We start from the raw sequence: 23,222 nt of genomic DNA on the forward strand, positions 1-23,222 counted from the left end.
GATATTGCCTGTCCAGGATGAGCCTATTGGTTTGCCTGTTTCAACACTTCTGTTTGCTAAAATCTGCTCATCTAAAAGTTATTTATTGACCAATCTAAGTGCTAAAACCAAATTTTTATAGGTACCTTCATTCCCACAATAAGTTAAGTACCATTTCCTAAGAAAATCTAATAAGATCAGTCAAATATATCATCAGAAAATTGAAGTCTCAGCACAAGAGTAATGTAATGATTTGCCGTAGGTATGTGCTGCGCATATTGCAACTCTATGAACTTTGGTTTTGACAGATTAAAAGTAACCAGCTAATGAAATTAAGCACTAAAGTTTTATTCTTATGTTCTCCCTGGAGAAACAGTTATTCATTTTTATTTTGGTTTATAACTTGATTATAAATTGAGAGTCGACTTGTTAGTACAACCATGTACCTTTTAAGGAATCCAAGTGCATTTCATTAAGCATTTAACAACACTCCCAGGAGTGGGCAATCCCAAAGAGCCATTGGGCATGGAAGGCATTAACCATTAGTTTTTGTGCCCTGTAATCAGCCTTAACCATGACCTGTCACCCCCACACTAGATTACCTGGGGGCCTTTCTGTGTCAGATATCATGTACTAGAGACCGGAACTTAGTACAAATGAGAATTAGATTTAAATTACTAAGCTAATTTTCATTTCCGGTTTTAAACAAAATTTAAATACTTGCCTCCAGAAATAAGAGAGAGTCTTGTTTAATACAAGCATCCCTGTCTGTCCTGCTATGAGCAGTTTATAAATCCTTCCTTTTTTTGTTATTTTTTATGTTGATTTAATGTTGAATTAAGGACACAAACATCTACTTGTCACTCCAATAAGAATTTTAAAGTCGGGTTAAAATATTTAACATGAGTTGACACTACCACAGTGGCTTGGCGGCGCGTACATTAGAAATAACTTCTAATTAAGTTGTGTTGTTGCTTAATTCTTTTGTCTTCATAGGAATAGTTCTCCAATATTATTTTGATTTGTTACTGATTTTTATGATTATCTTAGACTGAGTAATTTAAATATGTAAAGCCTTATGGGTACCTGCTGGGCCTAATTTGCAAGTGAAAATATAGTCATTGTAGTCATTGTTCATGCAGATAGTGGGTGTGTTCTTATTTAGAGGCCAAGAGGCTGTTCAGTATCAGTCTCAAGATGCACCTCCCCTTCTGTATCTATTGATTAATATGGAGCTGGAAGTCTCTCCTGGTGTGCGGAGCAGGTCATATTAGTTTCTCTAACGATTTTCTCTTTGAAGCATTTAATTTTGTGTTTTATCTGGAAGAATTCAACAAATTTCAAATTGATAATTTAGAGATGTAAGCAAGAGTGCTCACTAAAGATATTCTGTAAGTGAAGTGTTGGCAAATAGATGAAATTAAAAAGGACATCCATTCTATTATATTTATTTGCAACAAATAGTCATTGAGATGTATATTTTCCACAGAGCTGCATTTTTCCTTTGGTTTTTCCTAGACGCAAGTAAGACAGTATAGCGTGTGTCAGTGCCAAAAATTTGCTCTTATGACCTCTGACAAAGTGGAGCAAAACTTACAGGTCTGGCAGATTGATTTAACCTTACAAAAAAAAGGTCTATTGTTTTTTATCATCATTCCTAAGAACATTCAGTGTGTGTGTATGAAGAATGGTTATTTACATGAGGAAAACATTATAGGTACAAACGGTACCTAATTTGCAAGTGAAAATATAATTGTTCATGCAGATGTGAGTACATTCTCATTTAGGGGCAGTGGGTCTATTCATTGCGTCTTTTTTTTTCTTTTCCCAAAAAACAGCTCTAGACGTATAATCAACTATGCAAATCTAGTCAGCATATTTACACTGGAAACAAATGTAGCCAATTACAGAAAAATAGGTGGAGCTGTTTTAAGCATTCATTAAATCTCTCAGGGCAAGGGGGTAAATTAAACTTTATTAAGGCTGCTATAAAAATAGCTATTTTAGAATTTAAATATGGTTGTATAATTTAGTGCTTATTACCAGATTCAATTTTAACACCAAAATTTAGCTTTCAAAAAGTGCGCCAAATGAAATACTGCATCTGGAAACCTGTGACTGTGCCCCCAACACAAGCATTTAAACATTAGGGCCTCAGCATGTCCCATTTCATGCTGAATTAAGAATGGCCTTTCTTTTTTTTTTGAGGAAGATCAGCCCTGAGTTAACATCCATGCTAATCCTCCTCTTTTTGCTGAGGAAGACTGGCTTTGAGCTAACACCTATTGCCAATCCTCCTCCTTTTTTTCCCCAAAGCCCCAGCAGATAGCTGTATGTCATAGTTGCACATCCTTCTAGTTGCTGTATGTGGGACGCGGCCTAAGCATGGCCGGAGAAGCAGTGCGTCGGTATGCGCCCGGGATCCGAACCCGGGCCGCCAGTAGCGGAGCGCACGCACTTAACCGCTAAGCCACGGGGCCAGCCCAGAATGGCCTTTCATTTGCCAAAAAGGATCCCGTGGTTTGACCACTGTTGAATAAATACAGTGAAGGGTTAAAGCCGCTAAGGTGAGCTTCTGCCAGCATCATGAACAGGATAGAAAGCATTGTCCCCCTCACCTTAATGGTCTGCATGATCGGAGTCAAGAAGCCAGCTTTCTACAACCTATTTTCTTGCTTTTAGTGAATTAAAGTAGAATCTTGCAGAAAGAATTAAAGTAGTATAATATGAATGTTAAAATGTCATTTGAAAAGCTCAAGCATCAGTGAGGATCAAATTTCTGTGAAGAATGACTGGCACAGCTAGCTACATGAGCAGTAGTAATCTAAACCAGACTTATGAGAAATAGATGGAAAAGATAGAGTTGTGTGTCAGACACTGTGCTGAGTACCTTAGAGTGGCAGAGTGGATGGTGGGTTTCAGCTATGTGATTTGAAGAACCCCAAATTCCTCCTAGTTAACAGAGCTAAATTATATACATACACTTTTGTTCCAGTTGTTTTGTATTAGTTTCATTTCTCTGTGCTAAGTGTGGTCTCTATAGTTCTCTTTGAAAATGTGTGTACCTCTGAAAAGATGGCACAGTGGATGACAGTCACATAATGATCAGGTATATGAACATTTTCCTAGGAGAGAAAGATCTGTGAGTAGCAGTAGGGGGAAATACACCAGGGAATTAGCCAAACAAGGAAGGAGGCTACAAGATAGAAGCTGGATTTCCTCTCCTTTACAAAGTTGCTATGCAGTCAGTTAGAGAGAGTCCCAGCTTTGAATTACTACAGTCTTGTGAAGAGTGAGAAAAGCTGGAGAGTTTTGATGTATGTCCTTGTCCCAAAGTAGTCCTGGCATTTTTTTAAGTGAGAGAGGCTTGCATCTAGGCTAAGTGTTAAGGTAAGAAAGGTCAGCAGGTTACAGAGCCAGTGCAACAGGGCTTGTGAGGAGTAATCAAAGACCTACTTAGGGAAGCAGCAGGAAGCAGGTTGGGGATTTCCACCCTAGGGAGGTTATAGGGGCCACTGGCTAGAGAGAAGTTGACTTAACTCTGAAAGGGTTTAAAATCTAGTTTAAAATGCTGATTAGAAAAATCCCACAATGAGCAGTTTGATCTTTTTTTCCTCCCTCTCACATATGAGACAAGATGATGCTGCCTAAATAGCGCTATTTTAAAGGAGTTAATGTGTACGCAGATTACTTTGATAAGTGCTTCTGCCACGTCGTTTCTTTCCTCCTCTCTGTGTTTTAAGAGCTTCCTTCCCCCCAACCTCATGAGATCAATGGTTTCTGTTTTCATCTGCCTCAGATATTGAGTCCCTAGGGAAGACTAGAATGACAATGTAGACTGACCAAATTGTTGTCAGGAGTTGTTGCTCATGAGGCTATTAAGATGGAAACCACTTTGTATTGATGCGTTATTTTAATATATAGACCAGCACTTTACACTTAGTGAGCATAAAGTTTCTTATCAAGAATTTTCCTTTTTGGGGGGCCGGCCCTGTCATGTAGTGGTTAAGTCTGGGGTGCTCCTCTTCAGCAGCCCAGGTTTGTGGGTTCGGATCCCAGGCGCAGCCCTATACCACTTGTCAAGCTATGCTGTGGCGGCAACCAACATACAAAATAGGGGAAGACTGGCACGGATGTTAGCTCAGGGCTAATCTTCCTCAAGCAAAAAAAGAGGAAGATTGACAACAGATGTTAGCTCAGAGCAAATCTTCCTCACCAAAAAGAAAAAGAATTTTCCTTTTTGAACAATGACTTCACACTATTCTGTGTTGTAGTGTTCTCTCACATTAACGTGTTTGCCTCTTTTGAAAACTTATATTTCCTCCAGAAACAGTAAGAACTAAAGAGGAGAGCAAAACATTAGAAGAGCCCTCACTGAAGATAATATGATTAGGATATTGAAAAAATAATTTAATGGGTAAAAAGCATCTGGGACATCAAACAGGTTATTGACAAAGATACATCTTTATGCATAGTTGGCCTTGCCACTGGGGACATCATGGTGGGGGAGGAGGAAGACAGGAAATAGAAGGTTTTGAAAGAAGGACCTTGCATGACCAGGTTTGTACCTTTAGAGGCTAAAGCTTAGTTCACCTAGGGTTGGAGAGACTGAAGATAGGGAGATGTTCAAGAAGGTATTGTGATGGTCCAGGTAAGAGGTGACAGAGGCCATGAAGAGGAAGAAGAGGGGAAGAGCCAAGAGAGATTTGGGAATCAGAATCCCCAAGACTTGGTTTCCTAACCACTGTGACAGCATCACTAGTGACTGCGTGAACTTGACTGTGCCTGGTCTCCCACAAATTTCCAGGCCAATCTTGGTGAGCAAGAAGGATGCATTCCAAGACCAGTGAATATTATTACCCAGTGGGTTAACCTTCCTGTCACCTCACTAAGCCATCCCCGTTTTCTGCTAACAGAAAAATGGAAAACAGGGTTCATAATTTACCACCTATGATATATTAGAATTTGTTTGGATGTAGTTCTTTACCTGTATAAGAAGGATACAGTAAGAGTGTGACTCTTAGAAATAGACTTCCCCACTTGGCTGAAGCAGAAGTAGGGGAGAAGCAGTATATAGGCAAAGTTTGGTCTGGTGGTAGAACATGTTATCCAAGGGGTTAAAACAACAGTAGGTTCAAGTTCAGGCAAGATGTCAATAAAACAGAAAATGACTACATATAAGAATCTTTATAAGTTATAAGAATTGAAACCTTCAGGGACTAAAAGAAGAAGATAGCAGAGAAGCTTGAAGACAAAGCAAGAAGTCAGTTGTAGGAAATAGATCATATTGTCTGCTTTAGACTCAAAGCAGAGATACCTAAATATTAAACCACAAAAAACTGATAATGGGGCTGCCCAAATGCTTACTATCTTAAGTCAGTGACTTGGTGAGCCACTGATCCTATAGGTATAAATGTCATTTAGGCTCGAGTATGAGAATGAGGAAGGATGTCTAGCCAGGAACCTGATATCACCTACAAACTAAATTCCATCCTGACCAGTCATGGGTCTGATTACTAATTAATTCATTTATTAAACAAATATTTATCAAATGGTCATCTACAGTGCCTCAGACACTTGCTGCTTTTGTGATACAAGACTGAAAAACAGACACTGCCTACTCTCAAAGAGTGGAGGGAGTTGGTAAGCACAGAGTGATAAGTGCCCTCCTTGATAAGAGGTAATGGTTGGGCTCCAGCTTTAGCAGAGGATTCACCAACATGGCTTTGGGAGGAGAGGATAAGAGCTAGGCCTCAGCCCAAATCAAAGCCCACACCATCAGTGAAAAGTCATTCCTCAGCATAGACAGCAGCCGTGTAACTCACCAGGCTGCCTCAACTACAGATTTCCAGCACTCAAAGGGAGTCAGAATGATCTAGTAAACTGAAACCACTGAGATTCTTATCCAGCTCTGGCTCTGAGTTGGGTTATTTATATCTCTGGACTCAAGTCCAGATTCCCAGATGCGGTGGAGACTATGGACATGTGTGATAGGATCTAGAGCATGACTGCTGTATTGGCACCCACTCTTAAAACTATCTCTGTCTCATGCTTAGCTCCTGACTAGGAGTGTGAACAGAAAAGGCTATTTGAGGGGAAAATTGATATATTAGAATACTAGTTTGTAATGAGGGGGCTACATTTGAGAACTGGGGGATAAAACAATATTTTTTTTATTTTGAAGTAAAGGTATATATTACAGACACACTCGTTAGATTAGTATTGTCATTTTTACTTCCATCAGGGTTGGAAGTGTGGCAAGAGAGGATCAAGATAATCTTTGGTCTCTCATAGCCAGAGATCATAAGAGAAATAGTCCAATTTAAGAAAATTTATTTTCCATAGTTGGCAGGAACAAATGTTTGTAGAGTATATATTTAAAAAAAAAACTGGATACTTGGTGGGTATAGGCCAATGGGGCATTAGCTATTCTCTCTCTAAAATCTAGCATCCTTAGATAATAGCAAGTGTTGGTGAGGATGTGAGGAATTGGAATCCTCACATATTGCTAGTGGGGATGTAAAATGGTACATCCTCTTTGGAGAGCACTTTGACAGTTCCTCTAATGGTTAAGCATAGAGCTACTGATGACCAGGGATTCCACTTCTAGGTATGTACCCAAGAGAAGTAAAAACAAGTCCGTGGTTGGGGCCGGCCCGGTGGCATAGTGGTTAAGTTCGCGCACTCCTGCTTCAGTGGGCCTAGGTTTGCGGGTTCGGATCCCAGGCACGGACCTACACATTGCTTGTCAAGCCATGCTATGATGGCATCCCACATACAAAATAGAGGAAGACTGGCACAGATGTTCGCTCAGGGCCAACCTTCCTCACACACACAAAAAAAGTCCATGCAAAAGTTGTACACAAATATTAATAGCAGCATTGTTCATAATTGCCAAAAAGTGAAAACTACCTACATGTCCATCAACTGATGATAAATATAATGTGGTATTTTCATACAATAGAATATTATTTGGCAATAAAAAGGAATGAAGTACTGATGCATACATGCTACAACATGGATGAACCTTGAAAACATTATGCTTTGTGAAAGAAGCCAGGCACAAAAGACCACATGTTGTATGATTCTGTTCATATAAAAAGTTCAGAATAGAGAAATATGTAGAGACATAAAGTAGATTACTGGATACCTAGGGCTAGAGGATTTGGGGAGATGGGGAGTGATTGCCTATGGACACAAGGTTTCTTTTTGGCGTGATGAAAATATACTAAAATGGATTATGGTAATGGTTGCATAACTCTGTGAATGTACTAAAAATCATTGAAGTGTACACTTTAAATGGGTAAATTGTATGGTATGTGAATTACTAAAGCTGCTTTAAAAAAAAATCTAGCTTCAATATCTTGGCATCCTTGACTCTTTCGTACTTGCTGCAGCCACAGCTTTTTACAGTGGATTTCGGGGAAAATAATATGTGAATCTCTGGTGTCTTAAACAAGTCCTATACTGTAAGGATATTCTCTGAGAATTCGTTAGGAATTATTGCCTAACTAGAATTGCAATACAATAGCTTCTCAGTAAGAAGTCACCATCTGTGCTTTTCTTTAGATGAGTCTATTCTAACAGATTGCTTTATATTTCAAAACACACATTGATTTAATGTACATAGCACAGCTATGTAGACTTATAGGATGAATTTTTAAGTTTTTAAAAATATTTTATCAACAGTATACTTTAGGTTATAGCCAATGTATTTTAATTGTTTATTAAGCAGTCTCAACTCAGAAGGCGTTAATGTGGAATGGTTTTAATTTTCTCCAGTCACTGCCCTCCGCCATGTTTTGTTGAATCTTACTTTTCTAGCCCTTAATATTTGGCAGATCTGATACCATTCAGATCACTTTCAATTATTAGAAGGTCAGTCTGGTTCGTTTTTAAACTCCCATCTCATACCTCGTTTAAATCTAATTTCCTCCTTAGACTCCATCAGGGTGGATGGAACATGTTCTGATTCTCAGATCCCTCCTTTCTCTCCTTTTTCAAGGCCTACCTCCAAGGCAGTGGGGGCTAGGTAATGATTGATTACCTAGTGTTCCTTTACCTAATTTTCCATGGTTTACCATCCTCCCCGCTTCTTTGGCAAGCACTGTCTTGCCATCCATGCCTTCTGGGTAACAAAGTACTGCTTCACGTTGGGCAATTTGGAGACCTCACTTCCCAGTTCCCTGGTGTGGAAGACCCAACCCTGGCTCAACCTCCTTGACTAATCCCTTCCCTGGTGGTGTACTGGTAAATGTTAAACAACTGGCTGGGGGTGAGTGTAGGATGGTAGTATGTGCATATGTACATACATAAGTTTATTATACATTTTACTGATGTAAAGAATGTGTAGTACACAGTTTATAGATAATACACAGTATTCTAATGCAGATTCCATATAGCCATTGATCCTCCTGGAAGACTTTCAGTGATTTTTTTTTGGAAGTTTTTTGTTTCTGTACAAAGAGCTAGCATTGTCTCTGTGGTAAGGTAGATGTCCTGGATGACCCATTCAAGGAGGTTCACTTATTCCAACTTAAAGCCTATATCGTTTGCATGCTGACTGAAACACTGGCAGCACATATGGAGGCCTTATTTCTGGATCAGACCCTGCCAGTTTGAGCGGACAGCAAGAATGAGAACCCTGGCCGAATTTTCTTGGACGGCTCCAGTAGAGCTACTGGTGACCCATCTTGCTTTCTTGGAGGCAACGAGGCAAAAGGGCAACTTTCAGTGATTTTTGTCAAAAGCTTTTGTCTGTAGCCATCTTATGGTTGCAACTGACAAACAAGTGTAGTTCTAACATGAATATTGGGTGATATTTTCATTTAAGTTAAGAACTAAGACAAAAGTAAAACAAAGAAGAAGGATGTTGGAATTTCACTTGTTAGTCAATGTCATGAGCAACTTCTTTGCTGAATCAGATAATAGTTTCAAATACTGGGAGAATATATCGGCCAATTTTTATGCTAGTCGCAAAGTTGGGACTCTAGACATGATATACTTTTAGGTTTAATATGCATTATTAGCATTTTCTCCATCACTTCAACTGCATACAATAAACAAACCAATAGATCAGGTCCTAATTTGTAGCATTTTCCAATTTCAAGCTACATACATGACCTTACTGAATGCATAATTGGGATAAGATGCATAGTAGCATACTGGTTTTTTCCACCATACACAAAGAGTAGACATAAAAAAAAAACTATGAAGATAAACAATAATAGCAATAAAATAATTAAGAAATGAGTTTTGAGTATTATCTTTGTTTATAAATTATTTAATTGTAACTTGATGTACTTTAACTTTTAATAATGACTGTGTTTAAGTTCCTAAAAGTTCAAAAATTGGCTGGCGTGCTGGCTCCAGAATACTACTGCCCCTCTCACACAGCATTCTCCTTAGCTACTGGGGTCCCCTCCCCTGGGGAGCTGCCATCTTGATAGGACAGTGATGAGATAGCAGGGACAGTATAGACCACTTCGTTGGTTCTCCCTCTCTCTGCTCAGATAGTCAAGGGGCAAACCAGCAGGTCAGCTGCCTAAGTAGCTCATATCTGGTTTAAAACTTTAGCCAGGGATGACACTCCAGAGTCTCCCTCTTGCAAGCACCCCCGGTCTTTATTAGTGAGTCTCTTAGTACCCTCATCACGTGCCTTTGAGAGGAAAAAGTCAACTTTTTCCCATTTTTGTGGTAGTGAGAGAAGGAGTGACAGAGAAGCTTCGGTATCACACACACCACAGTCCTAAGGTGGTATCTTGGTATTCCCATAAACCTCCTCTCTCTCCTTTCCTGTATTTCATGATAGACTTCTGGGCTCTAAGAGCCAGCTTATCTTCTCTTAATAAGTCCTAAGGAAGGTATTAATGTCTCTTTAGAATGTAGGATATTCAATACCTCTTCTAGCCTCACTAGTTATTAATTCTGGAGTTATAGCATATCTTGCTAGACTTCTATGCAGTTTTACTTAGTATTCTCAAATTTTCTAGTTTGATAATGTCCACCATTTGGTTTAAATCATGAACATGATAATTTTCTCCCCAAATCACTTTGTGAGCCACACACATACACTATATATATATATAAATATTTATATGTCTTTTCGAGATACTTAACAATCTTTCTGATTTGGGTTAGGCCTATAATTAGTAGTCTGTTTCCCTACATTCCAAAATACAAAGACCTTAACTTTGTCCTACTCACTTGACTTTTAGTTAGTAGACCCAGAGGAAATCAGATATTCCTAAACCTTGTTGACATTCTTCAAAGAGACTTGAGATTTCTATACCTCTGGGGTGAAATAGCTTTAATTGCTCCAGATCTTAACCTCATCAAGATTAGGGTTCTCCAAATAAAATTTTACTGAAGGAAAGAAATGGAGAAGGGTGAGAACTTACCCTATCAGATATCAAAACATACTATAAAACTAGGTAAGAAAACAGGAGGAACAAATAAAGCCAAAGACAAATTAATCTGTTGAAAGAATGTCAAGTGCAGAATCAGGTCCAGATATGTATAGGAATCTTGTGTATGATAAAGCTAGTGTTGCACATAAAAGTTACTATATATAAATATAGGAGAATACTTCTGGAATGAAATTGAATTGAATATTCCACTCAATATACTGGAGAATGGAGAGGGCCTTTGTTAATAAGAATGACATCAAACCCGAAAATAATAAAGAAAGATTGACTTATTTAACTACTTAAAAATTTTAAATTTATATGTGGCAAGAGACATCATAAACTAGGTTAAAGGACAAATGATATGCTGGGAGAAAGTATTTCTTGCACACATCATAGATAAATAGTAGTATCCTTAGAGGTACACTGAATTTATTTTGGCTGAATACTGAACAGCCAGTGTTAAAATCAAATAGCCTAAGGCAAGGTTGAATGTTCCCATCATAAAATGATCTTCTGAGATACAAGAATAAATATGAAGTTTTTGTTTTTTGTTTTTTTGTGAGGAGATCAGCCCTGTGCTAACATCTGCCAATCCTGCTCTTTTTTTTTTTTTTTTTTTTTTTTTTTTGCTGAGGAAGACTATCCCTGGGCTAACATCCGTGCCCATCTTCCTCCACGTTATATGGGACACCGCCACAGCATGGCTTGCCAAGCAGTGCGTCAGTGTGCGCCCGGGATTCAAACCAGTGAACCCCAGGCAGCCGCAGCAAAGCACGCACACTTAACCACTTGCGCCACCGGGCTGCCTCCTGTGAAGGTTTATTTTAAGAATTTAAGTAATATTATAATTTTATTGTTAAAAATTCAGTGTGTTTTTAAAGTTTGTCATCATGATGTAGCAGTATAATTTCTCAGCACTGCCGGTTGCTAAATGGCTCCTATGCACATTTGCAATACTTAAATAGATCTTTTTACCTAGTAAAAATCATGAATTTGGGGGGCTATGCCAATGTGGGTTACTGTTAATGGAGATTTTGCTATCAGATCAATAAGCTTTCCTTTTTTCTCTAATGGTAATGAAAAGGTAAAGACTTATCTCCACAACTCCTAGACCTAAAGATTTGGCTGATGGTGATGATGCAGTGTCGTTGAAGCACTCCCACAGACTGAACCTATGTGCAATGCTTAAAGAAAACACTTTCTGAATATTTAAGATGCAGACGTAAGATTTTTGCCCTCACGTTTTTATTTCTAGTATTTTTGTGTGTGTGTGTGTGAGGAAGATCAGCCCTGAGCTAACATCCATGCTAATCCTCCTCTTTTTGCTGAGGAAGACTGGCTCTGAGCTAACATCTATTGCCAATCCTCCTCCTTTTATTTTTTTCCCTAAAGCCCCAGTAGATAGTTGTATGTCATAGTTGCACATCCTTCTAGTTGCTGTATGTGGGACGCGGCCTCAGCATGGCCGGAGAAGCGGTGTGTCGGTGCGCACCCGGGATCCGAACCCGGGCTGCCAGTAGCGGAGCGTGTGCACTTAACCACTAAGCCACGGGGCCAGCCCCAATTTCTAGTGTTTTTACATTCGCTTGCTGCTTCACACAATTACTGGATGTGTTACTTTCTCTGCCGGCAGCCATTGGTTGTTACCATGTCCTTTTCTGTCAGTGTTAGTATCTGCAGGGAACAATATTAAGACTCGTTTTGTTCCAGCAGCCTTTTCACGTGTGATAGCTGCTCTTCCGTCTCACTTTGAACGTTTGTGTGAATACATGTGAAGGCAGTTCCAAATCTTTCCCTTGTATGTCTTATTGTTTGTCTTTGGCTACAAGAGGTTTTCAGTCCCAAGTTACAGTCCTAATGCTTACCAATGTTTTTTAAACCAGTATTCAGATATTAGCAATAAGTCCAAATGATGGTATTATGCTTATTAAATATGATGATAACCTATATGATCTTTGATCTGCACAAGTTCAGTAAAGCTGGTACTGTCATCAAAGGAGGCATCTGTCTATTCAGTCTTACAAAGACTAAACCCGATTTTGGCTGAATACTGAGGCCAAAGCTGAACTTCAGTGCATGCTTAATATTTGTAATATATAAAATACTCTTTCATATTAGTAAGAAAAAAATGGACAAAAGACGTGAACAGACAGATCACAGGAGAAGAAATACAAATAGTGAACGAACATGAGAAAGTGTTAAATCTCAGTAGGCATCAAGTTACATGCAGTTACAACAGTGACAGATTTCTTTTTTGTTACTTTGACAAAAAAATTTAAAAGGTTGGTAAAGTAGTGTTGGTGAGAATGTCCAGAAACAGGGTAAATTGTACATCTTTTTATTGAAGGGCAGTTTGGCAATATTTACCCAAAGTTTAAAATGTGTACTCTCTGGTCTAGCCCTGTCACTTAGAGTAATCTACCCTCCAAAGTACTCAAACATGTGCTCAAAGATTTATACAAGACTGTAGTACTAGTTCTAATAGCGAAAAATCAAATCAAATCTAAATGGGCATCAGTAGGGGTATGGAAAAAATAATGCCAGATAACTATGTGAAAGAATGCCCTATAATCACTAAAAATAATGAACTAGATCTATTTTTACTATCTTAGAAACACAACTACAGTATAGTGTTACAGAGGAAAATGCAAGTTGCAGAATGTCTGTCATGTGACTCCCATTTGATTTAAAAATAGAGAGAAAAGTGTGGAGGGATGAGCATCAAACCATTACTAGTGGTTACCTCAGGATGGAAGGGGTATTGGGATGGAGGAAATCGCAGGGAAGAAGGTAATATTTCTTACATCCTACATACGTCTTTATTATTTGAATTTATTATAGTAAGCATCTATTACTTTTTAATTTTATAAAAGATTTAAGTAAAACTAGGCTAGACCAAACCATGGAAGAAAAGTTCTGTGAAAGACGCAAAAATGAGCTATTCCTCATCATTGCAAAGCAGACCCACAGAAAGTCTCTCGTGACTTGGTGGGTAGCCAAAAGAATAATGTTAATCGCAAGTATAATTGAACAGCTAGAGAAGCAGTGGTTTAAAACCTTGAAGAATCCAAGAAATGACAAAGTACAAACCACAAATTCCAATAATAAAATAATTAAGTTTAAAAAAAAAAGAAAAACAAGAGGAAAGTGAAAGAAAACTGTCAGAATCACCGTCAAGTACCCTTCTCTCATTTGCTGATAATCCATGTATAGAGGAGAAACTTCTATGATGAACCAACTTATAATGCTAGTGCTACGGAGGGACACCTACCTTATGGAGTAACTGCTATTAATGGCTATTTTGTGTGTGTTCCTTATTTAGTTATGTTCTTCTGTCCATCCATACTGTCCCTGCAGTAAACATAGGATTAACAAGAGGGCTGCAGAGTCCCATGAGGGTAGGAATTTGCTTAGCACTAGTTCTCCAGTACCTGATACATAGTAGGGACTCAGTAAATATTTGTTAGACAAATGAATGTGTGGGCGCCAGTCCAGTGGGAAATATGTATAACTAAACAGACAACTAGAAGGCAGTATTCTCAGTGCAGTGATAGAGGCGTGAATAGACAAAACAGAAATGGGCCACATAAGACTGCTAGGAAGCCCCTAGAAGATATCCCCCAAGGAGGCTATGCCTGAGCTAAGTGTTGAGAGATGAGAAGAAGCCTGCCAGGCAAAGGTGCAGAGCCATGAAAGAGCAGGGCTTACTGAAGAAACTGCAAGTCATTTATTCTGGTTTAAAGCATGGGTAGAGAAGGCTGGAAAGATTAGGTCTAGGTCACAGAAGATCTTGGGAGCCATGCTAAGGATTTTGGATGTTATCTGAAGAGAATGTCTTCAAGAAGATAAGCAAATTTATATTTTTAAAAGATGCACACAAATACTTAATTTGCTTGTCTTCATTTTGAAATTAATAGAAATTTTGTATGTCCTTTACAAAAATTCGTTTAATTCTTATAACAGTCGGTGGAGTAGGTACTCTTGTTGTCTCCATTTTGCAGTTGAGGAAACTGAGGCACAGAGAAGTTAAGTAATTTCCCCAAGTTGACTCAGTTATTGGTGGAACTGAGATACAAACCCAGGCAGTCTGGATCCAAAGCCCATGCCCTTTTCCATTAGACTGTACTATTTTTGTTTGTATTTGTTTAAAAACATGCTTTCTTAAGAAAAAGGAATCAAAAAAAATTTTTTCCATGTAATTTCTCCCATACCACCTACCAACCAAGATAGAATGTTCTTTGGCCTTTCAAATAGAATCACTCAGCAGTGCAGCAGTCTGCCTGTCTTTTCTCCACTCCCCTCTTACCATTCAGATGCTGCTTATCCCCTTTAGTCTTGAACTCTGTCTCCCTCCTCCTTTTCTGGACGGGCTGTAAACCTTTTTGGCTTCCAGGGTACCCCAGAGTACTTCCAGGGTAGCCCCAGCCATGAGAGACGTGAGGCTTGAGACGGGGTTCCAGGAGCTGTCTGGGCCTTTCTCCTCTAGAATCAAAAGTGCACATACCACAGATCTCCAAAAAAATGGGAGAGGGAGCAGAGTACTCCGTCTGATCACTTTTCATTCACTTGCAGATAATCATGATTGTTATTCAGTCCACTAGTATTTAGTGAACAGCACCTGTTTGTGCCTGGAGCTGTGTAGGGAGGCAAAGGGGAGATGAGGGAGGAAGAAGGTATGTCACCCATCATCAGTGATCTTTCAGTCTTAGGCTTTCAGTCAGGCTAGTATTTCATAGCTAGTATTGTGTCAACAAAAATAACGACATGATTTATTGAACAGATGAGGCGATGTGGTTTAGAGGTCTGGTTAATGGAGGGCATTGTATACCCAACTCCCACCCCCAGGATTTTCTATTGACTACGCTGTAAATCCTGTACCTCTGCCTCAAGGAACCTGTAATACATGCCACACTATTCTTTGGGAGAATTAAGTGTTATAGTCATCTAACCTTGTGTTGTAAGAGGAGCAAAGTGTGAACTTGCTCCTCTTTTCAAAAATTCAAATAGTTGCTGAACAAAGGCAGAAAATGTAAGAGACTTAAATTTCTATTGACTTATCCACTGAGGAACTTTGTGTTTTTCTTTAGTAAAGAGTAGGAAGACTGACAGATGATAATCTCAAAGACTGATAAAGACTTGGGAAAGTAGTAACAATCTGGAAACCTAAAATCATGGGAAGTTTTTCCTTTTTTAGAAAGAAATTGTTAGAGAAATACAGTCGAGTAATTTATGTTTGGAGATGATTGTTTCATCCCTTGCATATCTGTATCTATGAAATATGAAACCCTATAACAAGATTCCACCTTACTTAAGATCACAATTATAAATTTTAAAAAAGAGTGTCTTATTCCATTAAATTCACTGTGATAGTCATTGGCTACATTATGTTGCATAGTTTCAATTCGTTTCCTTGCAGTCTTAACTTTCTTCTATTCAGCAGAACATTTTAGCATTAAAAACTATTTGATTAATAACACATGATTTTAAAATTCCTTCATCTTATACTTTTATTCCTTCATTTATACTTTAAACCAGTTTAAGATTTTTATAAATTTGCAGAGATGGCATGTACAATAATGTTCTTTACAGCATTGTTTATAAAGCAAAAAATTGAAAAGAACCCAAATGTCTCTAAACAGGAAACTGGTTATTAGTTCGGATGAATATCAAAAATGATGAAGGGCCGGCCCCGTGGCTTAGCGGTTAAGTGCGCACACTCTGCTGCTGGCGGCCCGGGTTCAGATCCCGGGCGTACACCGACGCACCGCTTCTCCGGCCATGCTGAGGCTATGTGCCACATACGGCAACTAGAAGGAAGTGCAGCTATGACATACAACTATCTACTGGGGCTTTGGTGGAAAAAAATAAATAAAATTATTTTAAAAAATAAATAAATAAAAAATGAAGTAGGTCTGTAATTATTGGTATAAAAATTGTTTACCATATCGTGATCTTTTAAAGATACAAAAGCAGACTATAAATTAATCCTTTTTTAAAAATTATATGTTTAGAAAAGTCTAGGAAGATATAAGTCAAAATGTTAACTACCTCTCTGAGTGAATTTACAGGTGGTCTTCTCTTAGAGCTTTCTGTCTTGTGTATTGTCTGAGATGGTTTTTAAAATTATTATTAATTATCATTTTTAAAGTTAGCATATATAATTTTACAGGTAGAAAAATATTTTTCTTTTTAAAATCAAACTTGATAAGGTAAAAGGAACTCAAATAAATTTACTGTTATTTAAGCATACAAAAAAATTTTTGCACTCTAATTTCTCTCTGAGATTTTTTTCCCTTTTCTTTCCCTACTGAAATAGTGTTAACACTTGATGTAATACCTTTCCTCACCCCATAGCTTCCTGTTCCCTGTCCTTCATCTGTCTCCCTCTCCGTCCTTTGAGCTGAAACAACAGACCTGTCTTTTTCCTTACTGCGTGAGGATACAATTTGAGGTAGAACATTAACCTCAGTGGTCCTTCTTCTGACAGTAAGCTTGTTCTCTGCCTCCATCAGTAAGTTAGGAAGTATAGGTGGATCTTTAGTGTGTTTCACTACTCTAGAGTCTATTTAATTAAACACCTGTCTTGAGTGATGTAGACTTAAGATATTGAGGATGCCCAAGTTTCACCCCAAGGCTTTGCATTCTTGACTGCCAGAAATTGGAACAAGATGACTTTTTTCGAGGGTAGAGAAATGTGACTCAGACCTCTCTTTGGCACTTTTTAGACAACAAAGTCGTTACTTAGTCTGAACTGAAAGACCACATTTTTTTAAACTATCTTGTCAATTCCCAGGTATTTTGTGTCTACATTTGGTATTGCTGGTTCAAATCTTCTTGAACCCTGGCTGGGCTGGTTTAAGTGATAGAGTTTCAGTTTCAGCATTTGGGCAAGTGAAGGAAAAGAATCACGAGAGTAGGCAGAGAGGCACAAGTTCTGAGCAAACCTATATACTGGGTAGTCTATTAACTGTTTGTGATATAAATGAATGTAAGAAACTGGCCTCTGCCTAGAATAACAATAACAAGCTTAGCACAACAAGAAAACTTAGCTAAGTTTTGTTAAAACTTAAGCAAGGTCTTGTAGGGGGGCTTTTCCATGGGTTTGTTGTCATCAGCCTCAACAGATCATTAACAGGTGGTGTTTCTACTGTACTTTTAATGTTAAGAAGGTGTGACCATGAATATCTTACTAGGTTAGAGTCTCAGAATCTTCTCAAGTAATGAGTGGTATTAGACCATAGGCACACTTCTATATTCTTTACCTTTTTTTTTCATATTTAACATTAGCTTTTGCTAATTTTTCTCCTTTTCCTTTTTGGTTCCTTCTTATCCACTTGCTCTGATACATTCAAATTCTCAACACCAAAAGTATGGGAAACAAAAATCAGGGAAGGAGTGAAATTAGAGAATAGAGGGAGAGGGGTGGATTCTGGGATCTCCAGAAACCTAAATTACTTTTTTTTCATTGCTTTGATTTTTTTCATTAAACACTGATCCTGTCTGGGTAGAGAAGAATCTCCCGAGCTGCCTGTAGTTAGGAGTGTGGACTCCATTTCAGAGCCCTGCCTTGCCCCTTGCGCTGCTGCCTTGGGCAAGTGATTTTGCCTCCTTGTGCTTCAGCTCCCTCAGGTGTCAGCGTTCTCCAAGCTTTATGTAGTTAATACGTTTTAGGACATGGTAAAGCAGTGAGTGTTAGCTATTATTAACATCTGTTAGCATTTTTGTAATAAAGAGCCGTGTGGATATTCTCAAATTTGGAGGGAGAAGTAGACTATCTTCCCTTGTGTCATTGGGTCTCACTACCAGCTGCTGCTTGATTACGTTCAGCCGAGGCTGTGAATGCTCCCTCAATGCAGATAGACCGCCACTGCCTGGGGTGTAACCCGGGCTAAAGGAGTTGGCCAGGTCAGTAGAACCTCCTCCCAAGAGGTCTTATCAAGGACCCTGAAGTCTCCCTCCCACAGCCCACCTGCATTTTCTCAGTGAAATATCTACTTGTAAACAAGGCGAAGAGGGTGAGAAGTGTGTGGTGGGGGCAGGGAGAGAGAATAAGACTCCTTGAGAAATATGACAAGAGGTATCAGTAAAAGCACAAGTAGATGACTCCTGGGGCAGCTGGTATGAAATGTGGTCTAGCAGTGGCAGGTCATTCCCCAAGTGACATTGTTCCAGGTGAGAGCCGCAGCTTCTCACCTCCTCCCAGCCTACTTCTTGAACAAGGACCAGCTTTCCAGACACTCCTTCTCTTCCCCAACTTTGAAAGAGGAAGAGGTATGGGTATTTACTGACTTCTGACTCTGCTTCCTTTCCAGCTGACCCTCTGGTGGGGAGCATTGCCACACAGTACATGACCAACAGAGCGGAGCACGACCGGATGGCCAGACAGTGGACCAAGCGGTATGCCACATAGGGGCCTGCTGCCTGCTGCCCCTGCCGGACCTGTGCAAGCACATTCACCAAGTGCATCAATAGCCCTACCCGCCCCTCCAGACCTCGGTTCTTATTTTCTTATTTTTATTAAATTTTCAACCGTTTTGTAATGGTATGTCATCCATCCCCCCTCCCTTCTCCCTTCTCTCTCCTCCTCTTCCTTTGCTTTCCCTCCCAACCCCCTTGTTTTACTCCCTTTTTGATTTCTATTAACTTGAAAGATTTGGAATTTTTTTTTCCCACCGCAATATGGATGGGAACTTTTGTTTTCAGTGCAAACAATGTTGTATCTATAATAGTAAGAGCTTTCTTACAAAGCTTTGTATTACTGTGTGGTTTTGTTTTTTGTTGTTGTTTGTTTTATTTTGATTTTTTTCCTTTTATGTGATCTTCGGGGAAACACGAATTCAGAATTATATCTCGTTTCTACTTAAATGTAGTGCTTAGGATTAATTTTTTGTACTGAAGTCTTTATTGGTGGGTGCATGCTACTGGGAACAAGTTTTTGTACAAAAGCTTCAATCAGAATCACTGTGCATTACTGAGACTCTGTTTATCACTAGCCTTCTGTCCCCCACACAGAAGACTGTTGGATTGAACAAAATAATATGTATTTTGATTTACTTAAAGTGCTTGTAAATTTCTTAGGGACCTGCCACTTTTGACTGTGGATCAGTTGATGTACACTTGTATTATTAAAGCACTCAATAAATCACTGTGGCTGATAAATGCACTTCTGGTAACCCGGCATTTGCTTTGTATCCTGGTGACCAGCGTAGCCCTGCGTGCGACGAGGCTTGTCTAATTCAATTACAGATTTCAGTGTATTTTTCATCTCAAACCTCTAATATTTCTTTGTAGTTGAGTTGCTTAGCATGTGGAATTTCTCCAGCTGTCAATAGCCTGATGATTTTATGCTTGTTTCAGATCACTATCATTTTATGTATTGGCTGAACTTTACTTTCTCACAGACATCGTTTGTGTTACAACCTTCTTTACACAACAATTAAAATATGTGACTCCAAAAATAGCCTTCTAGTGAAAATGAAGTCTGAGCTGATCATTGTGTTTAACCACTTTTGAATTTATTTCTCTCTTCTTTTTCCTCTTAAGACTGGTATAGTGATTGCCCTTGAGTTTTGGTTTTGTTTTTTCTCCATGATTTTAGTGGAAGAAGGAAACTCGACTGTATCAGTCATGGTCAAAACATTCAGTGACAAGGATATGTCTGTCTGGCTTTGACCTTCAGGCTATGTTAGGTTTGCAGTAATAGGAGGCAGAGGACACTTGTGTGTGGTGCAGTTTGAAAAACACACTGACATGCTGGTTGATATTCAGGGTTCCTTGTGTTATAAGGCATATTGGAAACTCCTGCTTCCACTAATTACAGTTACAAGCCCACCATACAGTTTAGTCTCTCTTTTTTTGTGAGAAAGATCAGCCCTGAGCTAACATCCGTGCTAATCCGCCTCTTTTTGCTGAGGAAGACCGGCTCTGAGCTAACATCTATTGCCAATCCTCCTCCTTTTTTTTGCCCCCCCAAAGCCCCAGTAGATAGTTGTATGTCGTAGTTGCACATCCTGCTAGTTGCCGTATGTGGGACGCGGCCTCAGCATGGCCGGAGAAGCGGTGCTTCGGTGCGCGCCAGGGACCCGAACCCGGGTCACCAGCAGCGGAGCGCGCACACTTAACCACTAAGCCATGGGACTGGCCCCAGTTTAGTCTCTTTTAAGGAACATCTTTACTGCTAAATAGTAGGATTTACAAATGTAAGTCATTCACCTCTAAATATTTCTTTCCTTTTTTTTTTTTGGTGAGGAAGATCAGCCCTGAGCTAATATCCATGCTAATCCTCTTTTTTTGCTGAGGAAGACCCGCTCTGAGCTAACATCTATTGCCAATCCTGCCTCGTTTTTTTTTTTTCTTCCCCAAAGCCCCACTAGATAGTTGTATGTCATAGTTGCACATCCTTCTAGTTGCTGTATGTGGGACGCGGCCTCAGCACGGCCGGAGAAGCGGTGTGTCGGTGTGCGCCCGGATCCGAACCCGGGCCGCCAGTAGTGGAGCGCGTGCACTTAACCGCTAAGCCACGGGGCCGGCCCCTAAATATTTCTGATTTGAATTTTAATATCTCTATCTGAAACATTTTAAATATCTGATTCAAAAGATGCAGTTTTTATTGCTTTTTAGTGGTTAAAAAGAAATCCTTAAGAAAATATGTTTAAATATTGAAAATGTTACTTTTAAACCAAAGTACTTAGGGATATTTTTTCTCTTTTTAATAACAATTTTACTATTCGCCTTATTTGAAAACATTTTCCAGCATACCAGAGCACCATAAGATCTCTGTTGCAACTACTCAACTCTGTAGTTGTAGCAAAAGAAACTACAGATGATACGTATGAATGGGCATGGCTGTGTTCCAATAAAACTTGATTTACCAAAACAGGCAGTAGCCAGATTTGGTCCGTGAGTTGTAGTATGCCAGTCCCCGATATAGAGCACCAAGGACTGGAAGAAAAAGAGTCAGATAACTGTATATTTAACATGTCTTTATTTAAAATAAAATAAATTTAATTAATATAATACAATACTAATTTTTACAAAATTACCCAGAATGTTTTATTGCCTACAGACTTTCTTACTATAAAGGTTTATATATTTACTTTGATACTTTAGATTAAAAAATTCAACCCTAAAAGCATTGAACCTGGGGGCCAGCCTGGTGGCATAGCGGTTAAGTTTGTGCACTCCACTTTGGCGGCCCGGGGTTCACTGGTTCGGATCCTAGGTGCGGACCTACTCGCTGCTCATCAAGCCATGCTGAGGCAGTGTCCCACATAGAGGAGCTACAACTCTACAACCATGATACACAACTGTGTACTGGGGCTTTGGGGAGAAAATGAAAAAAGAAAAAGGAAGACTGGCAACAGATATTAGCGCAGGGGCAAACTTCCTCAAAGAAAAAAGCCTTGAACCATTTTAATATGCAATTTTATTAAACTGATTTTTTACTTTTGACTGATTAAGCCAGACTCATGATATTAATACTGACTTGTATAGACAATGTTTAAATTCAGTTTGCCGCCCTTCTTTTAAAACGTCTACTCCATTGGATCTGCATTTTAAATGATATACCCAGTATATTACATCTACATCTCATATCTGATTGTACTTCAGATCATTTAAAAATGTGTGTTATTTAGGAGGCAGAGATTATAACAGTTCTAGTAGGAAACCCTGTCACAAATCTGTGCTTGCTTTCCCATGAGCTGTTTTTAGGTTTTATGCCAATTTGATATGAAGAGTCTAGAAAACTTCCCTCCCCATTTTTATGAACTCAAAATACTTAATGACAAATAAATGTACCCACCCCTCAAAATGTGAAAGCTAGAGAAACTCCAGAGAGACCAACAGACTCTTAGTTGAGTCTGCTGAGTCTAGATTCCAGCTAATATGCTGATTTTACTTGAAATCTATAACCACAACAGGCAATACAATTCCAATAAGTTTTCAAAAATGTTTGTAAAATAAGATTTGGGAGTAGTTTAGCACTCAGAATGCTAAATAGTTTTGCTAATAATTTGGGAGATAACATTTCTAAAATTCAGGAACGATTTTGTACCCTAGTATTATTTAACTTTCTGAACCAATTATTGCTAGTTATAGTATTTTGTAGCTTTGTTAAATAAAATGTTGGCAGATCCTTGACTAACACAGGACCATTGGTCATTGAGAAAGGAGTTCAAAATGATATTTATTGATCTTAAGTGATTCAGAAGGTTGTGGCCTTAATTTTTTATAAAACTATAAGTAAATAGAACATTTTTCATCTGTTCGTCTACAGGAGTCCATTGAAGATAGCAAATGCAGAAGTAATCTATCTTTTCTTCTTATTCCAAGACTAGAGAATAAACGTAGAAGTTCATCCTGGAATACTAGTTTGGGAAGTAGGAGGAAAATATTTGTTCAGAATGTACTGTGTATCAGGCTGTAAGTTACCTAATAAAACCTTAGCCCAGCCCTTTAGGGTGTAGATGGCTGCCTTAGTCTGAATGTTTGTATTCTCCCAAAATTCATCTGTTGAAATCCTAATCCCCAAGGTGATGGTGTTAGGAGGTGGGGCCTTTGGGAAGTGATTAGGTTATGAGGGCAGATCCCTCATGACTGGGATTAGTGCTCTTATAAAAGAGATCCCAGAGAGCTCCCTAACCCGCTTCCATCATGCGAGGACACAGTGAGAAGTTGCAATCTACAACTGGGGAAGAGGGCTTTCACCAGAACCCAATCATGCTGGCACCCTCATCTTGGACTTCCAGCCTCCAGAGCTGTGAGAAATAAATTTCTATTGTTTATAAGCCACCTAGTCTGTGGTATTTTGTTAGAACAGCCTGAACGGACTAA

General features: G+C 39.0%; 1 protein-coding gene and 1 pseudogene across 2 annotated transcripts in view; one reads left to right on the plus strand and one right to left on the minus strand.

The window, feature by feature from the left end:
* LOC131413228 (ubiquitin-conjugating enzyme E2 E2) overlaps positions 1-19,551 on the plus strand; it is a 339,406-nt gene extending 319,855 nt beyond the window's left edge. For both annotated transcript variants that reach the window (XM_058553848.1, XM_058553853.1), the window contains exon 6: positions 18,701-19,551. In XM_058553848.1, the coding sequence (XP_058409831.1) occupies positions 18,701-18,798 (98 nt within the window). In that variant the 3' untranslated portion in view covers positions 18,799-19,551. The remainder of the gene's footprint in view (positions 1-18,700) is intronic.
* Positions 8,359-8,671, minus strand: LOC131413254 (small ribosomal subunit protein uS14-like; annotated as a pseudogene).
* Positions 19,552-23,222: the final 3,671 nt, after the last annotated feature.

This window comes from Diceros bicornis, chromosome 2, assembly GCF_020826845.1.
Source record: "Diceros bicornis minor isolate mBicDic1 chromosome 2, mDicBic1.mat.cur, whole genome shotgun sequence".
NCBI classification, from domain to species: domain Eukaryota; kingdom Metazoa; phylum Chordata; class Mammalia; order Perissodactyla; family Rhinocerotidae; genus Diceros; species Diceros bicornis.